General features: G+C 55.1%; 2 protein-coding genes across 9 annotated transcripts in view; one reads left to right on the plus strand and one right to left on the minus strand.

Annotated features, from left to right (window-relative positions):
• TTLL12 (tubulin tyrosine ligase like 12) overlaps positions 1-10,078 on the plus strand; it is an 86,896-nt gene extending 76,818 nt beyond the window's left edge. Inside the window, exons 16-19 of one of the 5 annotated variants that reach the window (XM_077949396.1) lie at positions 833-899; positions 7,123-7,226; positions 8,459-8,532; positions 9,208-10,078. In XM_077949396.1, coding sequence (XP_077805522.1) covers positions 833-899; positions 7,123-7,226; positions 8,459-8,532; positions 9,208-9,373 — 411 coding nt within the window. In that variant the 3' untranslated portion in view covers positions 9,374-10,078. Of the gene's footprint in view, positions 1-832; positions 900-950; positions 1,246-7,122; positions 7,227-8,458; positions 8,533-8,751 lie in introns of those variants that run through there. The other 4 variants (XM_077949400.1, XM_077949399.1, XM_077949397.1 and 1 more) reach the window with 4 other exon arrangements.
• TSPO (translocator protein) lies at positions 2-12,346 on the minus strand. Of its 4 annotated transcripts, none has more exons than XM_077948640.1 (4): positions 11,750-11,952; positions 3,538-3,748; positions 1,732-1,870; positions 2-447 (listed from the first exon to the last, which is right to left on the minus strand). In XM_077948640.1, the coding sequence occupies exons 2-4, from the start codon at positions 3,717-3,719 to the stop codon at positions 259-261; spliced, it is 510 nt and encodes a 169-aa protein (XP_077804766.1). In that variant the 5' UTR covers positions 3,720-3,748; positions 11,750-11,952; the 3' UTR covers positions 2-258.
• Positions 12,347-20,376: the final 8,030 nt, after the last annotated feature.

Raw genomic sequence — 20,376 nt, forward strand, 5'->3', positions numbered from 1 at the left:
GTAAAGGAAGTCAAAAACTTTATTCAGCTTATAAAATTCCATGTTCCGAGAACATGCTCTGAGCATGCAGAAAGCGCAGGACACTGCTCCTGGGTGGGGGCTCAGGTGGGGCCACCTCTGAAGCTCTGCTGACCCCCTGGGCCAAGGCCCTGACAGACTAGCAGACAGACTAGCAGGCCCAGTGGTTGTGAAAGCATGACAGCCACCATCACTGATGGCACCTGCTTGTGCAGCTGCAGTCCCTGGTGGGCCGGGCACTCACTCTGGCAGCCGCCGGCCCCCACGCCAGCCACGGTTGTCCCGCCATACACAGTAGTTGAGTGTGGTCGCGAAGGCCAGCCAGGCCAGGTAGGGGTAGAGCAGGCGGGCGGCCAGCGGGCTCACCTGGTACCAGGCCACGGTAGTGGCTGCCGCCGCCCCACTGACCAACAGGAGATCCACCAGGGCCTGCAGAGATTGGGGGAGGAAGGACAGGGAGGCCTGAGGCACCACGTCCACCCAAGTGCGTGTCCCACTGCCCAACTGCTGCTGGATTTGGGAGTCAGGAACCTCACTCACCCCCACTCCACCCCTGAGTGACCTGGCCAACCCCCTCCCCCACCTCAGCCTCAGTTTCCTCATCTGTAAAATGGGAACAGTCCTCCCGCCTGACCCATGCCATGTGTGGGGTGCACATGACATGCCTGAAGTGAACTCGGTTTGTTCAAGGGTGCGGTGGTGGCTCAGAGAGGTCTTGCAGGTCCCTTCCCCTCTCTGAGCTCAGAGCCTCCACGGAGGGCAGCGCTGACCTTCCAGCATTACTACAAGGCCCAAACAAAAACCTCTTTTTCAGGTACAATGGCTCACGCCTGTAATCCCAACACTTCGGGAGGCCAAGACGGGTGGTTCGCCAGAGGTCAGTAGTTCAAGACCAACCTAACCAATATGGTAAAACCCTGTCTTAAGGCCAGGCACAGTGGCTCACGCCTGTAATCCCAGCACTTTGGGAGGCCGAGGCGGGCGGATCATGAGGTCAGGAGATCGAGACGACCCTGGCTAACAGAGAAATGCCGTCTCTACTAAAAATACAAAAAATTAGCCGGGCATAGTCGGGGGCGCCCGTAGTCCCAGCTACTCAGGAGGCTGAGGCAAGAGAATGGCCTGAACCCGGGAGGTGGAGCTTGCAGTGAGCCGAGATCGCGCCACTGCACTCCAACCTGGCCGACGGAGCAAGACGCTGTCTCAAAAAAAAAAAAAAAAAAAAATCCCTGTCTCTATTAAAAATAAAAAAATTAGCCAGGCATGGTGGCATGTGCCTGTAGTCCCAACTACTCAGGAGGCTGAGGCCGGAGAATTGCTTGAACCTGGGAGGCGGAGGTTGCAGTGAGCTGAGATCTCGCCACTGCACTCCAACCTGGGTGAGAGAGTAAGACTCTGTCTCAAAAAAAAAAAAAAGAAGCTGTCGTGTAGAGGGGCCAGTGACCCTGCCCACACAGTACCAGGCTTCATGTGGGTTTTCCTATACAGTAGCCCCCAAACCCACCCTGCAACCCCTTCTGCCTTAATAGCTTCCCTCACTGAAGGAGAGTCAGTAGAGGGGAGGCTCCAGGGCGTGGGCTGCTTAGAGCTACAGAGACATGGCCTTTTGCCTCCCCTGGCTCCGCCTACATTGACCCAGTGTCCTATGTGATGCCCCAGGGCCTCCAAGGGTCAGACCCAGGGATCAGGGACACATGCCGTAGCCACACTTACCCAGCCCATTTGTCGGGCACCAAAGAAGATGGGGGGCCACGCCCAGTTCAGGGCCAGCTGCCCGGTGTAGAGGCCCAGGGGAACCACAGCCTCCTCCGTGAAGCCTCCCAGCTCTTTCCAGACCAGGTAGGAGCCATACCTGAAACAGAGGCCGCAGTTCAGAGCACCGTTAGGAGCAAGGCCAGGAGCCTTGCCCACCTCCGAGTGACACAGTGATGGCTCATGCGTGACCTGACACTGATGGCTGTGTGATTTCAGGGAAGTTGCCTGACCTCTCTGGGCCTTCATTTTTCATAGGGTTGCTATAGGGATTCTAGTTAGCACACTGGCAGTGCTGCATGCGATACCCAGCATATAGGACACTCAATAAACACCTGCCATTATTATCACTGTCACTGCTATGAAGGGGAACCACATGGTGTGACTAGGTAGAGAGGAGGCTCTTAACCTAGCCAGAGCACTGCACAGAGGATAGGACATTTGGGCTGGGCCTTAAAGGATGAATAGGAGTTTTTCAGGGGGGGAAACAGGACATGCAAAGGCTGTGAGGCGGCTGTGAGGCAGATGTGAGACCCCGAGTCAGTCTGTGACTGCAGGGTGAGGTCCAGGGGGAGGCCTGGTGATGGGAGCTGTTAACACAGGGCAACAGTAACACCACCAGTAACAGTAGCCGATGCCCTCTGGCACTCACAGGAGCCCTACCTATGAGAAGGCCCTACCACTTCCCAAGCATTCACTCATTTCAGCCTCCTGATAATGCTGTAAGGCAGGCAGTGTCAGCACCCCCTTTACAGTGAGGAGACTGAGGCACAGGCGGTGAAGTGACTGAGATCTCTTGGCAGGTCATCAGTGGATAAAGTCCGGTCGGCCGGGGCCAGAGCCCTGACTCTCACCTACCAACAAGGGGTTTGCCTTATCCAGAGCCACAGGGAGCCCCAAAAAGTTCCCCCAAAGACAGGCTGGGACCAGGTGGTATAGGAAGGCCAAGCAGGGTGGGGACACTGGAGCCAGGAAAGTGTGGGAGCCTGGCTGGGCAGGGCCTGGGCCGGAAGGGGTGAGGCCCAGGTGACACCCAGGTTCCAGGGCCTTATTCCCATCAGAGCTGGGCACCTGGCCTGGCCTCTGCTATCTGCCCCCTGGAGTGCCTGGCACCTGCGTCCCCACCCTGCATTGGGCTGACACGGAACCAGTATGCAGGGAACATTCCAGAAGGCAGTCAATTCCCTGCCTCCTGGGTGCAGTCCCCTCTACAGCCACCAAGAGGCGCCCTGCCCCTCCCAGCACGTCCTTTCCGGGTGGAATTCCCCTGGTCTAGTTCCAAGGGATTCAGGCCAGACTCAGCCTGAAGGGGGCGGTGCGGGGTCCACACTTGCAAGCCCTGTGTCCTTGGGAGGCCCCTTATCATGGGGGGCGTTGAGTATGAATGAGATGAGTCTGGCACTGGGCAGGAGTTCAACAGAGGAGCTGCTCTCGGGGCTGTCGCTGCCGTTGTTAATCTTGGAAAGCATCCATGCCGCTGCCCAAGGCCAACCTTCACACACTAAGCCGGCCTCCGCCTGGAGCTGTGAACATGGCAGGGATGCCAGGGTGGGGTGAGCGTCTGACCCATCCCCGCAGGGGCCCAGGAGGAGAAAGTTCAGTTGTGCAATCAACAGGCCCACAGCTTCCCCACCCTGGCTTGCCAAATGGGGCTGGGAAACCATGCCGTGGCCCATGGCCCGCCTGGAGGAGACCCTCTGTCCTGGGCCAGGCCTCTCCTTGCAAAGGGCCAGGCTCATCCCCAGGCCAGCACGCGTGCCCACCTACCCCATGGCTGAGTAGAGCGTGCCCCAGACAGGGCCCAGCACCCAGTGGGGCGGGTGCCACGAGGGCTTCTGCAGGCCGGCGTACCAGCGGAGACCCTCGCCGTGGACAAAGCGGGAGCCCACGAAGCACCCCAGGCTGGGCGCCAGTGTGAAGCCCATGGCGGGCACCCAGGGCGGGGCCATGGCTGCTGCAGCTGCTGTTCAGGGGAGCTCTGAAAGAAAAGACAAGGCTGGGTGAAGGCATTCCTGAGGCCATGGGGTTAGGCCTGTGTCTCCTCCAGCATCCCTGAAAGGCCTGTCACCCACAGATCAACCAGTTGGCTTATCAGGAGGCACAGAGATGTGCAGGGCAGGAGTGGCTGAGTGAACACATTTCCAGCCCTGCTCCTGCCCCAGCTGCCTGGCCTCACCTTTGTCCACCCTCACCTCGACCTTGGGTCTCCTGGCACTGACCCCTCCTCCCTGCTGCCTCTTCCGAGGCCAGTTTGGGTCCCCTCCACCAAGAAGCCCTCCCAGCCTGCCTCCCTGGGCCAAGTCCCAGCTCTGGGGGCTCTGCCAGGCCAGTGCTTTACATTCCAGCACTTCACATTCACCTTTCACTCACTCACTCATTCGGTGACTGCTATCAGACAGAGTTTGGGTCAAATCCCTTTCCTCACTGCCTCACTGTGACCTCAGGCAAATCACATCAACTCAGGGCCTCAGTTTCCCCCTCGGTAGAGTGGGATATCAATGCTTACCTACCTTGAACACAGCTCAGTGCACAGCAGCAAGGACTCTACACAGCTGTTTCAGCACCCCACAGGGCCCCACTAAAACCACCGCCCCTTCCCCATGCACCGGAGATGGACAGCGGCCTGCCTGGGGCCACAGTGCACTCTGGGCCAGGCTCTGCCCCGGTGACAATATGGCTCCCACCCTGGCCTCATCAAAAAATGAAGGGCTAAGGTCCCACTCACTCTGATTCTAGGTGGAGAATCAGGGGTCATCTGCTCTTGTCTGAGACAAGCCACACAACCGGATTTAGTTCCGCCAACTTGCAGCAAGGCCTGCTGGGGCGAGGGTTGGGACCCAGCGGGGCACGGGGTTGGGGAGGCCCTGAGTGGGCACAGACTGGGGCTGAGGGAGCCTGGACCTCAGAAAGGGACCCTCTGACCGGGGACCAGGGAGGAGATGCCACAGGAAGAACAGTGAGCACTTTCGCCCCAGGGGAACGCGAGAGACAAGCATTCCAGGGGTCATGGAGGCAGCCAAGTGGGGGCAGAAGGGGGTCAGAGGAGACTGTGCTGAATGTGGGCTTCGGCAGGGGCAAAGGGCAAAGGGCAAAGGGCAAAGCCGGCCCCAGGGAGAAGGAGCAGCTGCTGGCCTGGAATCCATGGAGCTGGGTGAGCACAGAAGCCACATCAGTGCCCAGCAGCCACCTCAGTGCCCAGCAGCCAGGGACTATTAAAGACTGGCCCTTCACAAACCAAGCTTTTGAAGGCTTTTTAGTGATGAAAAAGTTGTTCTCACTAACACGAAGAAAGCAGAATATACATAGACTACAGAATGACCCCAATTTTGGCAAAGAATGGATAATACAGATTTGCTTTTTTTTTATATATATAGTCTCGCTCTGTTGCCCAGCCTGGAATACAATCTCAGCTCACTGTAACCCCCGCCTCCCAGGTTCAGGGGATTCCCCCGCCTCAGCCTCCCACCTCCCAAGTAGCTGGGATTACAGGCACATGCCACCATGCCGGGCTAATTTTTGTAGTTTTAGTAGAGACAGGGTTTCACCATGTTGGCCAGGCTGGTCTTGAACTCCTGACCTCAGATGATCTGCCTGCTTCGGCCTCCCAAAGTGCTGGGATTACAGGCGTGAGCCACTGCGCCCAGCCTAGATATGCATTTTTTTTTCTCAGTTGTAACCATTGCATGAAGATGTTAGCCACAGTCATAATCGTAAAGCCAGCATTTCCAGAGAAATGGCTGTATGCCAGGCCAGGCAAGCTTTACCCCAACACTGGCCATGAACCCTCACCCTGCGAGGGAGCGATGCCACCTTATGGCCGTCTGCCAACAGACACCTGAGGCACAGGGCAGTGGAGACGTCTGCCCAAGGCCCCTCCACAGGCCAGCCACTCAGGATTCCAGAGTCCACCCTCGGCAGCAGGATTTATGATGCTAAGTTCACTACGTTACTTGTTTGCCAAAATATGTATAATGAACATTACTGTATTTTATATTTCAGAGACAGAGTGTCGCTGCTGTCCAGGCTGGAGAGCAGCAGCACCATCGTAGCTCACTGCAGCCTTGACCTCCCAGGCTCAGGGGATCCTCCCACCTCAGCCTGGAGGTAGCTGGAACTCCAGGCATGCACCACCATGCCCAGCTACTTTTTGTATTTTTTTGTAGAGACAAGTTCTCTCCATGTTGCCCAGGCTAGTCTCAAACTCCTGGGCTCAGGTGATCCTTTCACTTTGTTCTCCGAAAGTGCTGGGATTATAGGCATGAGCCACCATGCCTGGCCAGGGCACTTTTTTTTTTTTTTTTTTTTTTTGAGATGGAGTCTTGCTCTGTCACCCAGGCTGGAGTGCAGTGGCAAGATCTCTGCTCACTGCAACCTCCGCCTCCCGGGTTCAAGCGATTCTCCTGCTTCAGCCTTCCAAGTAGCTGGGATTACAGGCACCCGCCACCACGCCCAGCTAATTTTTATATTTTTTAGTAGAGACAGGGTTTCATCATGTTGGCCTGGCTGGTCTCAAACTCCTGACCTGAGTTGATCTGCCTGCCTCAGCCTCCCAAAGTGCTAGGATTACAGGCATGAGCCACCGCACTGGGCCTGTTTTAAAGGAACAATCAGAGTGTCAGGCATCCAGCAGATTCCCATGCTGCCACTTACTATGATTCCCTCCCCTCCCTGGACCTCAGTTTTCTCACCTGTTGAATGGGGACAGTTACCCCATCCCCCAAGGTTGCTGCACAGATGAGCAGTAAGGATGGACATTCTTGGGGGCTGGGCATGTGACCTAGGTCCTGGCAAGAAATATTCCTGTGGGCCGGGCGCGGTGGCTCAAGCCTGTAATCCCAGCACTTTGGGAGGCCGAGACGGGCGGATCACAAGGTCAGGAGATCGAGACCATCCTGGCTAACACGGTGAAACCCCGTCTCTACTAAAAAATACAAAAAACTAGCCGGGCGAGGTGGCGGGCGCCTGTAGTCCCAGCTACTCGGGAGGCTGAGGCAGGAGAATGGCGGGAACCCGGGAGGCGGAGCTTGCAGTGAGCTGAGATCCGGCCACAGCACTCCAGCCTGGGTGACAGAGCAAGACTCCGTCTCAAAAAAAAAAAAAGAAATATTCCTGTGTTCTCCCTCTCCCTCCCTTCTGCCCCTCCCCCTCCTGCCCCTCCATCCTGCCCCTCCCCCTCCTGCCCCATCCCCTTCATCCTGCCCCGCCCCCTCCCTCCTGCCCCACCCCTTCCCTCCTGCCCCACCCCCTCCCTCCTGCCCCACCCTCCAGCTTCCAGGGTACACTGCTAATGGGGTGGTAGTGGGGGTCTGATGTCACTACACATATGAAAGGCCACCTTCCCCGGTACGGGAGGTACTGCTGAGCACTGGCCCTGCACCACTGCCAAGTGGATACGGAGCTCTGGACCACAGCCCTGGGACCACCTCCCAGCTCAGCCTCCCACTATATCCTCTCAGGTAAGCCCAGGCCAGCTCAGCCTGCTGCCCATCTGGGCAACTGAGACATAACCGCCGCTCTGCTGGAGCCTGCGTGAGTCCACAGCTGAGTGATGTTGTGGGGGAACCATAAGGAGTCTCATTCAGCCTCCGCTGGAAACAAGCCGGACCAGGGTTCCTGTACATGCGTTTTCCCAGGACACCCCCAGTTGAGGCCCACCTGCCCCACACTGATGGCCCACTCTCAGTCTCACAAGTGTCCCTGTCCAGGCGAGCAAGGTTAATACCACCAGCATAAGACACACGCACATCCAGAACCCCTTGATACCACATGGAAGCTGATGCACTTTCAGTGATGTTCATGCAACAAATGGAAACCCCCAGTGCACCATTCAGCAGCATTTGTATATTGCCATTGTTGTGCAGCCACCCTCTGTATCAAGTTCCAAAGCATTTTCAACCCCGAAAAGAAACCCTGTATCCATCAGCAGTGGCTCCCCTCCCTCCCCCCACCCCTGGCAGCCAGCGATCTGACTTCTCTCTGGGGACTTGCCCCTCCTGGATATTTGGTCTCAATGCAGTGTGTGGCCCTGGTGTCTGGCTTCCTTCACTGAGCGTCATGTTCTAGAGGTCCTCACCTTGTAGCATGTGGCAGAACTTCTCCCTCCCCACGGTTCTGTCACCTGGCCCCAGCACCCAGCCAGGGCCAGGCGCACACTCGGAGCCCAGTAAATCACAAATGGAACTCACCCCGTGTTCCAGCTGACACGACCTTAGAGACCACCCTCCAGGTGCCCTGTTGCACAGAACGAATTAAAGTCACAGAGGCATGGCGGCTTTCCCAAGGCACAGCAAGAGAGAGCAGGGTCTGGAGCCGGTTCTGAGTCCCGTGCTCACACTCCCACCCCAGGATGCCCCCTTCTCAGGCCTGGCTGTGGTTATGACCCACAGGGCCAATCTGCCCCACCAGAAAACAGGGTGGTCAGATGCCCCACATGGAGAAAGCCTGGTGGCGGGCAGGGAGTTTCCTAGGGCCTCTGGGGAACTGCCTGGCTCCTGAATCGCCCAATCAGGGAACAGGTGGGCAGCATGAACATGATGAGTCATGCTGGGCCGGGCTAGGCAGGGTCCAGAAATCTGCTCTGGGATGGGCCCAGGGAAGGCTGGGGTGGGCCAGGGGGCATACATGGCAGGGACGGGACTCGGGGTTCAGGCAGGGGGTGAAGCCACCTATGCCCCTTTGTCTCCTTCAGGTGAACAGGGATCCAGACCTCGGCTCTGCCTCCATCCAAGGCTCGTCTCTGGGCCCGGCTTCCCTCCACATCAGGTGGGTAAACCCGCCATGTCTGCTTCTCAGGGGCCTGGGGTAGCTCAAGGGAGGAAGGGGTGGGACAACAACGTTTTCCTGAAAACTCTAGAGAAGAGAGGGCTTGTGGGTATCGGTGTGGGGCCACTAGCCCCATTTCCTCCAGGGGAAGACAGGGCCTCAAGGCTTGGACCTGAGACGAGACCCTATCAGCCATGAGAGCCCCTGGACACTCCACAGGTGAAAATGCCCTGCACGGAGCAGCGCCCCCAAAACAGAGGCAAGATCAGGGCAGGGTAGAGGACGCAGGACATGGAGGCAGGAGAAGGCTCCAGGCCTCGCTCAGCTCTGGCTGTGCACGGGCCTCTGGTAGGCAGGGGCCTGCATGGTGGAGTCCGTGCTCATCCCGATGGTCACCGCCTCGTTTAGTCCCCACAGCGGCCACAGGGGACTAGCTGCTTTTCCCTGAGCCACATGGCCCACTTGGCCTCCACAGTGGACTCATAACTTGTCCCATTTTCCAGATGAGGAAGCTGAGACATGAGAAGTCACAGAACTTTCTAGGTCTGAGTGACTCCAAAACTCATCCCAACCCTCCCTCTGAGCCGGGTGTCTGCCGGCCTGCTCTGGGCTGCATGGCCACTTGCCAGCATCTGTGTCACCACCCGTCTCAGCCTCCTTCCTCATCTGTAACAGGGCTCATAAAGCCTGCAGCACCAGGATTGGACCCGCAGGCCCCAGGCCACTCCACCCCACCTGTGAACTGTGCCAGAAGGTTCTCCCAAGGCCAGCAGCATCACTCTCTCCACCTGCCACAGCAACATCCCAGCCCCCACAGAGCATCAGGCCCCGCAGGATCTGAGCCCTCCCCAACCAAGGGTGGGACCCAGGGTCTCCGGGTCTTGTGAGACTTCACTCCTGGCCCGGAGACCCCAGACCCATAGCTGCCCCAAGGTATCTCATCTTCTGGGCCTCTGTGTCCCTATCTGTGAGGTGGTGGTCGAGCCAGTGGGTTTCAGGGTGTCTTTCTGTTCTTGGAGACCTCTCTATAGGTGACCCAGAAGGCCAGGCACAGTGGCTCACACCTGTAATCTCAGCACTTTGGGAGGCTGAGGCAGGCAGATCACCTCAGGTCAGGAGTTCGAGACCAGCCTGGCTAACATGGTGAAATCCTGTCTCTGCTAAAAATACAAAAATTAGCCAGGTGTGGTGGCGGGCGCCTGTAGTCCCAGCTATTCAGAAGGCTAAGGCAGGAGAATCAACTGAACCCAAGAGGTGGAGGTTGCAGTGAACCGAGATTACGCCCCTGCACTCCAACCTGGGCAACAGAGCGAGACTCCCTCTCAAAAAAAAAAAAGAAAAAAACTGAACAAACAAAAAGCACAACTTAACTAACTAAAAAAAGAAGGCGATCCAGGAACAGAATAAGGAATGTGTCCCTTCTCTGATCCCCACCACCACCCCCAGCTGCACCCAGCTCCCCTGAGCCTTGTCTCTCCAATGAAGCCACCATTGTCCCAGAGACTTGTTTTCAGGCTTTTAAAAAATGACTCATGGCTAATCGTCCTGACTTTGTGTGCGTTTTTCATTACGAAAGTAACCAGTGGAACAGCCCACACGTCTGGAAAAATCCACAGCCAACCTGGCCATCGAGTGGCCTGGCAAAGGGTAGGGTGAGGGTGGGTGTCCAGGGGGAATTGGTTCTGTTAAGAAAGACTCATTTCCTTTCCTTCAAGGTTCGGGGGTTAAACTTTTTTTTTAGTGAAAGATAAAGAAACAGCCTGGCCGACATGGTGAAACCCCGTCTCTACTAAAAGTACAAATATTAGCCAGGCTGAGGCAGGAGAATCACTTCAACTCAGGAGGCAGAGGTTGCAGTGAGCCCAGCTCGAGCCACTGCACTCCAGCCTGGGCAATGGAGCGAGAGACACCGACTCCAAAAATACATATAAATAAAAGTAAAGAAGAAATTAAGAATGACTTCCCTAGTGGTCCAGTGGTTAAAAAGAAAATAAAATAAAAAAGACTACTGTTTTACACAAAGAGAGCATATCCACGCATTGTTTGCCCAATCAAAAGTAAACACAAATAAGCCAGAAACGGTGGCTCACACCTGTAATCCCAGCACTTTGGGAGGCTGAGGTGGGAGGATCGCTTGAGCCCGGGAGTTCTGCAGGAGACTGCAGTGAGCTATGATTGCATCACTGCACTCCAGCCTGCCTACCAGAGTAAGACCCTGTCTCAAACAAAAAAAAAAAAAGAAAAAAAGAAGGAAAAAAAGAGAAAGAAAGAAAAACGAAACAAAACAAAACAGAGATTCAAAACTGAAATACTGAAAAAGCTAAAGGTAAATGTAGGCTCCCTCCCTGTGAGCCCAAGCCCTTCACCCCACCTGGAGAACCTGCTGTGAATATTTTCTGGTAGATCCAGCCAGACATGGTGCCTCACGCCAGGCATAAGTCTGTACAGACGACAGGACACAGCACATGTGTGTGCACACATGCACAGACACACTCCCAGGAAACAAAGTGGCCCTCGGGGCACAGTGGAGGAGGCAGGCTGGGATCAGGCCCTGGCTCCACCACGCCAGCTGCATGACTCTGGACAAAGGCTTCTTTGGTAAGCCTCAGTTTCCCCCAGTTTCCAGCACTCCCCTGGGAGCCCAGGATTCCCGCGGAGCCTCCCTATGGGGCTGCCAGCAGCCAGGTGGAGACTCAGGGGCCGCCTTCCCCTGCTGGGCTGAGGCTGGCTCTCCTGCCCTTGCTACACAGCCCCTTTCACCGCCAGTGGAAACCTGCCTCACGCTGCCCTGTCTCGGGCCCCACCGACTCCACAGAGACGCCGGGCCTCGCCCACGTTCTGGCAGCAGGCCTTCATGGGCAGGGCTTGCTGTGTGCCAGGCGAGCTGGGCGACTGCTTCCTGTACACCACCTCCCCTAATATCCTCGCCCTGCCTGAGTCCATTCTGGGACAGCCTCAAGTCCTGTCTCTCCTGCCATCCAGCCCAGGGCACACTGCTGGTATTCCGTAGCGCCGGCCCCTGGCAGGCTGGCCAGAGGGGCTCCAGGCCCACGCCAGGCCATGGCCTCTGGAAGCTGCCCTGGCCAGCAGTGTGTTCACAGCAGGAAGCCCCCGCTTCTCCCACCTGGGCTCCGTCTTCTTTGCAAGGGGCAGGGGAAGCAGACAGGTCCCAGAGGCTGCTCGGCTCAGAGTAAGTCCCGTCTAGGCTGCAGCGCACCTGAGCCCCGCACTGGGAATTGAGGGCCGGGGGGCCTCTAACCGGCTTTGGGCAAAAAAAACTTCCCCGATCTGGGCTGTTCTCCTCCACTATGAAACGGGGTGTCTTGGGGGATCAGGATCCTGCCTGAGGTCTCCCAGACATTCTGAGACCCTGAAGGGAGCTCCGCCTGGGATTGCCCATCCGCGGAATGGGCGGGAGAGGGAGCATCGGCCTCTCCTGCGACCGCGCTTCCTGCAGGAGAAGCAGGGGCAGGGCGTGGCGGAGTTGCCCAAGTTTCCCCTCCCGAACCCCCAGTCGGAGGCGGCCCGCGCAGGAACCCCGGCCGCGGAGGTCCAGACCTGGCTGCCCGCCGCCTCCGCCCCTGACCCGATAGCCGAGCCCCAAGTGCTGCCCCGGGCCGCCCCCTCGGGTGTCCAGTCCTCGGCTCCGGCCTCAGTTTCCCTCTGTCCCGCGGCGCTGTCAGAGTCGCAGCCGTGCGGGCCCCCATTTCCCGCTGCCCCCTCCGCGTCCCGTTCTCACTCACCAGCGGCGAGGGCACGCTCCGGGAAGGGCACTGCCTGGCAGGAGTTAGCCAGACCGCTGTGCCCGCATCCGCCCCGCCCCTCTCAGCCGCCCGGCCCCGCCCCGCCACCAGGCCCCGCCCGTCAATCCACCGCCCGGCCCCGCCCCACTACCCGGCCGAGCCCCGCCCCGCTCCGCCCCGCCCCGCCTGGCAGCCCGGGCCCTGGACCCACTGGCATCCCCGCGGGACCGGGAGCTCACTCCTCAAACCCACCTCTCCCGCGGGACGCGCTTCTGCCTCCCCCCGGCCGCGAGCGAGTCTCTCGGCTCCTTCTCCTCCCCACGGTGACCGGTGATGGCCGCCCGGCCAGACCCAGCACCTAAAACGTTGCCGTGTGTCCGCCGGCGGGTCGCTTGTGGTTTCTTCTAGTCTCATTTTCCCATCTATAAAATGCGGCAACAAGACCGATCTCCGAGTGGGGGATTGCCTTTCCTGAGGGCAAGGCCCTGAGCGTCCTCCTGCTCAGCAGCCTTGGCCCCATTTCCGGAGCACCCCAGTTCCTTGAGCTGTTGATCCAGGGCACGGAGACTGCGCGCTGCACTCTTAGTCCTGGCCCGACCACTTTCTGACTGGTTATCTGGGTCTCCATCTCCTCATCTGTAAAATGGGCACAAACTCGTGGGACTGATGAAGCCACAAGGCGGTGATGCAGGCAGGACACCCCTCAGATGCTCGGCGCTCAGTGAGGGGAGAGGCTGCCATCATCACAGTCCAGAGGTGGCCTCCAGCTGCCCAGGTCCACTCCCATGCAGGGCGTGTCAAGCCCCAGGCCCTTGGCACTGTGGCTGTCTTGCTGCAGCCCAAGGCTGTCCCAGCTCCCTCCGGCCAACTCAGACTGGCAACACCCCTCAGCCTGCACCAGCCACATTGGGCCAAACTGATCCTGCAGGGGCCAAGGAGAACAGTGGCTACTTCTACCCAGACACAGAGGCTGGGAGCCTCCTTCCAGCCAGGCTGTACTATGGCTTTCCTAGGACCTGGCATTGTTGCCTTTGTAAGCCTCTTCCTCTATTAAAAGACAAACATATATAATCTATTTTTGACTGTGTTGGCCTAAAGACAAGGATAACCCAGGCTTGGTTCCATTCATCATTCATCTTTTTCTTCTGGGTTTCTTTTCCTTCCTTCCTTCCTTCCTTCCTTCCTTCCTTCCTTCCTTCCTTCCTTCCTTCCTTCCTTCCTCTCTCCCTCCCTCCCTCCCTCCCTCCTTCCTTTCTTTCTTTTTTTTTTGAGACGGAGTTTCGCTCTTGTCTCCCAGGCTAGAGTGCAATGGCACAATTCCGGCTCACTGCGACTTCTGCCTCCTGGGTTCAAGTGATTTTCTCCTCCCTCAACCTCCCAGCAGCTGGGATTACAGGCACCTGCCACCACGCCCGGCTAATTTTTGTATTTTTAGTAGAGATGGGGTTTCACCATGTTGGCCAGGCTGGTCTTGAACTCCTGACCTGAGGTGATCTACCCGCCTCAGCCTCCTAAAGTGCTGGGATTACAGGTGTGAGCCACCGCTCCCTGCCGCTTTTACTTTTAAAAAATTCCTTCTGGCCAGGCGCGGTGGCTCACGCCTGTAATCCCAGCACTTTGGGAGGCCGAGGTGGGTGGATCACTAGGTCAGGAGTTCAAGACCAGCCTGGCCAACATGGTGAAACACTATCTCTACTAAAAATACAAAAATTAGCCGGGCATGGTGGTGTGTGCCTGTAATCCCAGACACTTGGGAGGCTAAGGCAGGAGAATCTCTTGAACTCAGAAGGTGGAGGCTGCAGTGAGCCGAGACGGCACCACTGCACTCCAGCCTGGTGACACAGCGAGACTCCATCTCAAAAAAAAAAAAAAAAATCCTTCTTAGCCGGGCATGGTGGCTTACGCCTGTAATCCCAGCACTTTGGGAGGCCAAGGTGGGTGGATCACCTGAGGTCAGGAGTTCTCGACCAGCCTGACCAACATGGTGAAACCCTGTCTCTACTAAAAATACAAAAATTAGCTGGGTGTGGTGGCAGGCGCCTGTAATCCCAGCTACTCAGGAGGCTGAGGCAGGAGAATCGCTTGAACTGGGAGGCGGAGGTTGCAGTGAGCTGAGATCACACCTTTGCTTTGCAGCTTGGGCAACACAGTGAGACTCTTTATCAAAAAACAAAACAAAATAAAATAAAAATAAGACACACATGTGGCTGGGTGCAGTGGCTCACACCTATAATCCCAGCACTTTGGGAGGCCAAGGCAGGCAGATCACGTCAGGTCAGGAGTTGGAGACCAACCTGGCCAACATGGTGAAACCCCATCTCTACTAAAAATACAAAAATTAGCTGGGTGTGGTGGTGTGCACCTGTAATCCCAGCTATTCAGGAGGCTGAGGCAGGAGGATTGCTTTTAACCCGGGAGGCGGAGGTTGCAGTGAGTCGAGATCACACCTCTGCACTCCAGCCTGGGTGATAAAGCAAAACTCAATTAAAAAACACACACACACACACACACACACGTATACATTACAATAATAATACCAGTTGTGCCCATTCCCCAGGTTATGACCAGAACATTACCAGTGTCCTAGGAGCGCCCTGGGTCCTCCCAAGTGATTCCTCCCCACCTGAGAGGTCACCTTTACTTTGACTTGGGTTGAACACGCCCGTGCTTTCCTTTAGGGTTTTATGAATCCCACCCAGATGTGTTTCCCTGAGTACTATGTGTGCAGAGAGGCAGCACACCCCCGGCTGGGGCAGAACAGGCGCCATGGCCAGGCCAGAAGACTCCCGGAAAGATAAACTCAGGTGAGTGCCTGGGGTACAGGCTGGGCCCAGCCTCTGTGGGCACTGACAAGAGCCCCCTCTGGGGCAGGCAGAGGGCATGGCTGTGGGTGGGGCTCCCCTGTTTGGACGCTGAGCAGAGCTGTGGTATGGACATTCAGCAGGAAATGGTCAGGGGCATGAGCCGTTCTGTCTCTTGCTTCTGAGCTCACAGTGCCCTGAGGAGTAGGGTGCTCAGACCTCAGAAGCAGGGTGAGGCCTGTCAGGTGGGCCATGTGTCCTCAGCAGACCCAGGCAGCAGGGCAAGAACGGGGCGTCCTCAGCCTGTGATCGGGACCAGCCAGGTGCAGGCAAGAGTCTGGGCCAGGGCCAGGTACAGTGGCTCACGCCTGTAATCCCAGCACTTTGGGAGGTTAAGGTGGGCAGATCATGAGGTCAGGAGATCGACACAATCCTGGCTAACACGGTGAAACCCCATCTCTACTAAAAATACAAAAAAATAGCAGGGCGTGGTGGTGGGCACCTGTAGTCCCAGCTACTCGGGAGGCTGAGGCAGGAGAATCGCTTGAACCCGGGAGGCGGAGGTTGCAGTGAGCCGAGATCTTACCGCTGCACTCCAGCCTGGGTGACAAAGTGAGACTCTGTCTCAAACAAACAAAAAAAGAATCTAGGCCAGGCTCGTGGGGCATTCTGTACCTAAATGAGCAGCATGGCAGCAAGGATGTTGGTAATGCCAGCTCTCAACACGTCTCGAGTCACGCTGCTCCCCGCTGGACAGGCTGCACAGGCTGGGTACACACACCATTCCCGAGTCTTTCTTCACCCCCTGGGGATGCCCCCGCCCCCTCCTGCATGGGTCTTTATTTCCTGGATTTCACATCTTCCTCCTTCTTGGTCCTCCCTTGCTTGTGTTGAGCCTGTCCTCCAGGAGTTCTTGAGAAAGACTGCCCGGAAGGTAACATTGCTGAATTCTTGCATCCTACCCCATAGATCCCCATAGATGGCTGACGCTTGGCTGAACTGGAGCTCGTTGTCCTTCAGAATAATGAAGAGACGCTGTCGGCCAGCTGCAGTTGAGCAGGCTAAAGCCATTCTGTTTCGGGAGCCTTTGGTTCTTTTTTGTGTTTTGTTTTTTATTTTTTTGTAGACACAGGGTCACGCTACGTTGCTCTGACAGGTTTCCAACTCCTGGGCTCAAGCAATCCTCCTGCTCTGGCCACGTTGTGGATCCTTTATATGTAACCGATTTTGTTCTTCCTGGAAAGTTTTTAAGATTTTGGGCCCCAGAGTTCTGCAATTTCACACTGATATTCCTCTATGTAGGCCTACTTTACTTTTTTTTTTTTTTTTTTTTTTTGAGACAGAGTCTCACTCTGTAATCCAAGCTGGAGTGCAGTGGTACGATTTCAGCTCACTGCAACCTCTGCCTCCTGGGCTGAAGCAATTCTTCTGCCTCAGCCTCCCGAGTAGCTGGGATTACAGGCGAGCTCCAACACACCCAGATGATTATGTGGCCTCATTTCCTCCACTGTGCCCGCACTCAACAGGCACTTTCCTGCTGGAAGCTCATTCTTTACTTTTCAGAAGTTGGATTATTTCTTTGATTTCCTTCCCTCTATTTTCTCACTTCTCTTTCTTTTCAAATTTGTGTTATGTAGCAATCACTTCTCTTTCTGGAACTCCTATGACTCAGAATGTAGAGCCTCTACGGCTGTTTTTCTAGGGGTTGTTTTTCTAACTTCCTTTTCTCTTTTTTTTTTTTTTTTTTTTTTTGAGAGAGAGTCTCACTCTGTTGCCCAGGCTGGAGTGCAGTGGCGTAATCTCAGCTCACTGCAACCTCTGCCTCCCCAGTTCAAGGGATTCTCCTGCCTCAGCCTCCCAAGCAGCTGGGATTACAGGCATGTGCCGTGACACCTTGCTAATTTTTGTATTTTTAGTAGAGACAGGGTTTCGCCGCATTGGCCAGGCTGGTCTCGAACTCCTGATCTCAGGTGATCCACCCGCCTCGGCCTCCCAAAGTGCTGAGATTACGGACATGAGCCACTGTGCCCGGCCGTCTTTTTTTTTTTTTTAATATCACCTTTTATTTTAGATTCGGGGGTACATGTGCAGGTTTGTTATATGGGTATATTGTGTGATGCTGAGGTTTGGGGTACAATTGATTCTGTCATCCAGACAGTGACCATGGCAGTAGTGGGCAGTTTTTCAATCCTTGCCTCACTCCCACCCACCTCTAGGAGTTCCCAGTATCCATTGTTCTCATCTTTATGTCCAGATGTATCAATGTTTCACTCCCATTTATACGTGAGGACATGAGGTATTTGATTTTCTGTTTCTGCATTAATTTGCTTAGGATAATGACCTCTAGCTGCATCCGTGTAACTTCCTTTTCTTGCTGACATTTTTTTTTTTTTTTGAGATGGAATCTCGCTCTGTCGCCTAGGCTGGAGTGCAGTGGTGCGATCTTGGCTCACTGCAACCTCCACTTCCTGGGTTCAAGCAATTCTCCTGCCTCAGCCTCCTGAGTAGCTAGAATTACAGGCGCACGCCACCACGCCTGGCTAATTCTTTGTATTTTAGTAGAGACGGGGTTTCACCGTGTTGCCCAGGCTGGTCTTGAACTCCTGAGCTCAGGCAATCTGCCCACCTCGGCCTCCCAAACTGCTGAGATTACAGGTGTGATCCATCACGCCCGGCCTTTTCTTCTTCTTCTTCTTTTTTTTTTCAAACAGAATCTGACTCAGTCACCCAGGCTGAAGTGCAGTGGTGTGATCTCAGCTCACTGCAACCCCCACCTCACAGGTTCAAGCAGTTCTCATGCTTCATCCTCCCAAGTAGCTGGGATTACAGGTATGTGCCACCACATTCGGCTAATTTTTGTATTTTTAGTACAGATAGGGTTTTGCCATGTTTGGCCATGCTGGTCTTGAACTCCTGAACTCAGGTGATTTGTCCGCCTTGGCCTCCCAAAGTGCTTGGATTACAGGTGTGAGGCACTGCACCTGGCTTCTTTTTTTTTTTTTTTTTTTTTTTCAGACAGGGTCTCCCTCTGTCACCCAGGCTGGAGTGCAGTAGTTCAGTCATAGCTCACTGCAGCCTCATACGCCTGGGCTCAAGCAGTTCTCCCGACTCAGCCTCCTATGTAGCTGGAACTACAAGCATGAGCCACAGTACCCAGCTATTTTTTTTTTTCCTTTTGTAGAAACAGGGTCTTTCAAGTATCTGCTTTTGGTGAAGAAAAAAGGAAACAGTCTTGACTATTTTGCCCAGGCTGCTCTTGAACTCCTGGCCTCAAGTGATCCTCCTGCCTCAGCCTTCCAAATCACTGGGATTACAGGCCTGAGCCACTGTGTATGGCCAATAATTTTTTTCTTTCTTTCTTTCTTTCTTTCTTTCTTTTTTTTTTTTTTTTTTTTTTTTTTGAGACAGAGTTTCGCACTTGTTGCCCAGGCTGGAGTGCAATGGTGCGATCTCGACTCACTGCAACCTCCGCCTCCCAGGTTCAAGTGATTCTCCTGCCTCAGCCTCCTGAGTAGCTGGGATTATAGACATGAGCCACTGCACCTGGCCCAGAGACCCTTTGTTTGTCCCTCTCCCGTGAAACCCCAGATGGGTCCTAAAGTAGGGGAGGGACATCACCCAGTGGCTAGGGAGCTGGAGGGGACCTAAAGATCTGTTTATCAAAGGCACCTCCAAATAATCCTCTTTGTTTTGGCCTTCTTTCACCCTTAGCTCTAGCAGCAGCAGCAGCTGCTGCCCATTCTTACCTTTTTGAGGATTCTGTTGTATGAGTAAGGACTGGCTTGCAGCCTTCCCCACTCCTGGCAGGGATTTAGCTGTCTGAGATCAGCCCAGTCAGGTAATACCAGCCGATCTGCTTTCCAGCTTCCAGAGATTCTACTGCTGGGGGTCCCCTTTCCTGTTCTTCCTGTCCTTGTATATTTATATCTTTAAATATCTCTTTGTTGTGGATTTATGGGCTTCCAGAGGCAGTGCTCTCTCTATGTGTCTTAACCTGAAAGTCTCCTCCATATATATATATATATATATATATATATATATATATATATATATTTTTTTTTTTTTTTTTTTTGAGATGAAGTTTCTTTTTTGTTGCCCAGGGTGGAGTACGATGGCGCAGCGCAGTCTCGGCTCACTGCAACCTCTGCCGCCCAGGTTTAGGCGATTCTCCTGCCTCAGCCTCCCGAGTAGCTGGGACTATAAGTGCCTGCCACCACGCCCAGCTAATTTTTGTATTTTTAGTAGAGACGGGTTTCTCCATGTTGGCCAGGCTGGTCTTGAACTCCTGACCTCAAGTGATCCATCTGCCTCGGCCTCCCAAAGTGCTGAGATTACAGGCGTGAGCCACTGCACCTGGCCAAGCCTGTGTCTCTTGAGTTACTTTTAGGTTAGCATTAGATAACCCCAATTGCCAACCCCTATTCTGTCACTAACCACCTGTCACTCAATCTCTGAGCAACTATGCATCACAGCATTGCTGTGAGGAATTAAATAAGCTAATATCTGAAACATACTCAGGGCTTTGTTCAATAGCATAAAGATCTATTGGATGCTTATTATGTGCCAGGCCCTCTGTGGTTTGTAAGAAAACATAAAAGAGAGCTGTTATCTTGCATAGTTGGGAGCTGACAACGGATGGTCGGCCATGCCAACTCCTGTGGTTGGGAGAATCATATGCAAGAAATGTGGTTGCTGGCCGGGCGCGGTGGCTCACGCTTGTAATCCCAACACTTTACGAGGCCGAGGCGTGGTGGATCACCTGAGGTCAGGAGTTCGAGACCAGCCTGGTCAACATGGTGAAACCCTGTCCCTACTAAAAATACAAACATTAGCCGTGCGTGGTGGCGGGCGCCTGTAATCCCAGCTACTGGGGAGGCTGAAGCAGGAGAATCGCTTGAACCTGGGAGGCGGCGGTTGCAGTGAGCAAAGAACGTGCCACTGCACTCCAGTCTGAGTGACAGAGCGAGACTCTGTCTCAAAAAAACACAACAACAAAACCACCAATGTGGAAGAGTTTCAAGTGCTCTTCATGTGCCAGGTAGAAAGCGTAAATATTACATTGCGTTGCGTTATTTATTCCATAAATATCTGTTGAGGACCCATTGTGGTGTGGCATCATGTTCCGTTCTTGGCTGTGGATATTTAAGTAAACGCATGAGTCCCTCCAGGTCCCCAGAGCGCAGCCTGAAGGGCCTCGGAGCCGCGGCGGAACCAACCCCTGCGGAACCTTTCTTCCCGCTCCAGATGCCCCGGGAGCCCCGGCAGGAGATGCGTCAGGGACCACGCTGCGCCGCGCCGCC

Source organism: Macaca mulatta, chromosome 10, assembly GCF_049350105.2.
Source record: "Macaca mulatta isolate MMU2019108-1 chromosome 10, T2T-MMU8v2.0, whole genome shotgun sequence".
NCBI classification, from domain to species: domain Eukaryota; kingdom Metazoa; phylum Chordata; class Mammalia; order Primates; family Cercopithecidae; genus Macaca; species Macaca mulatta.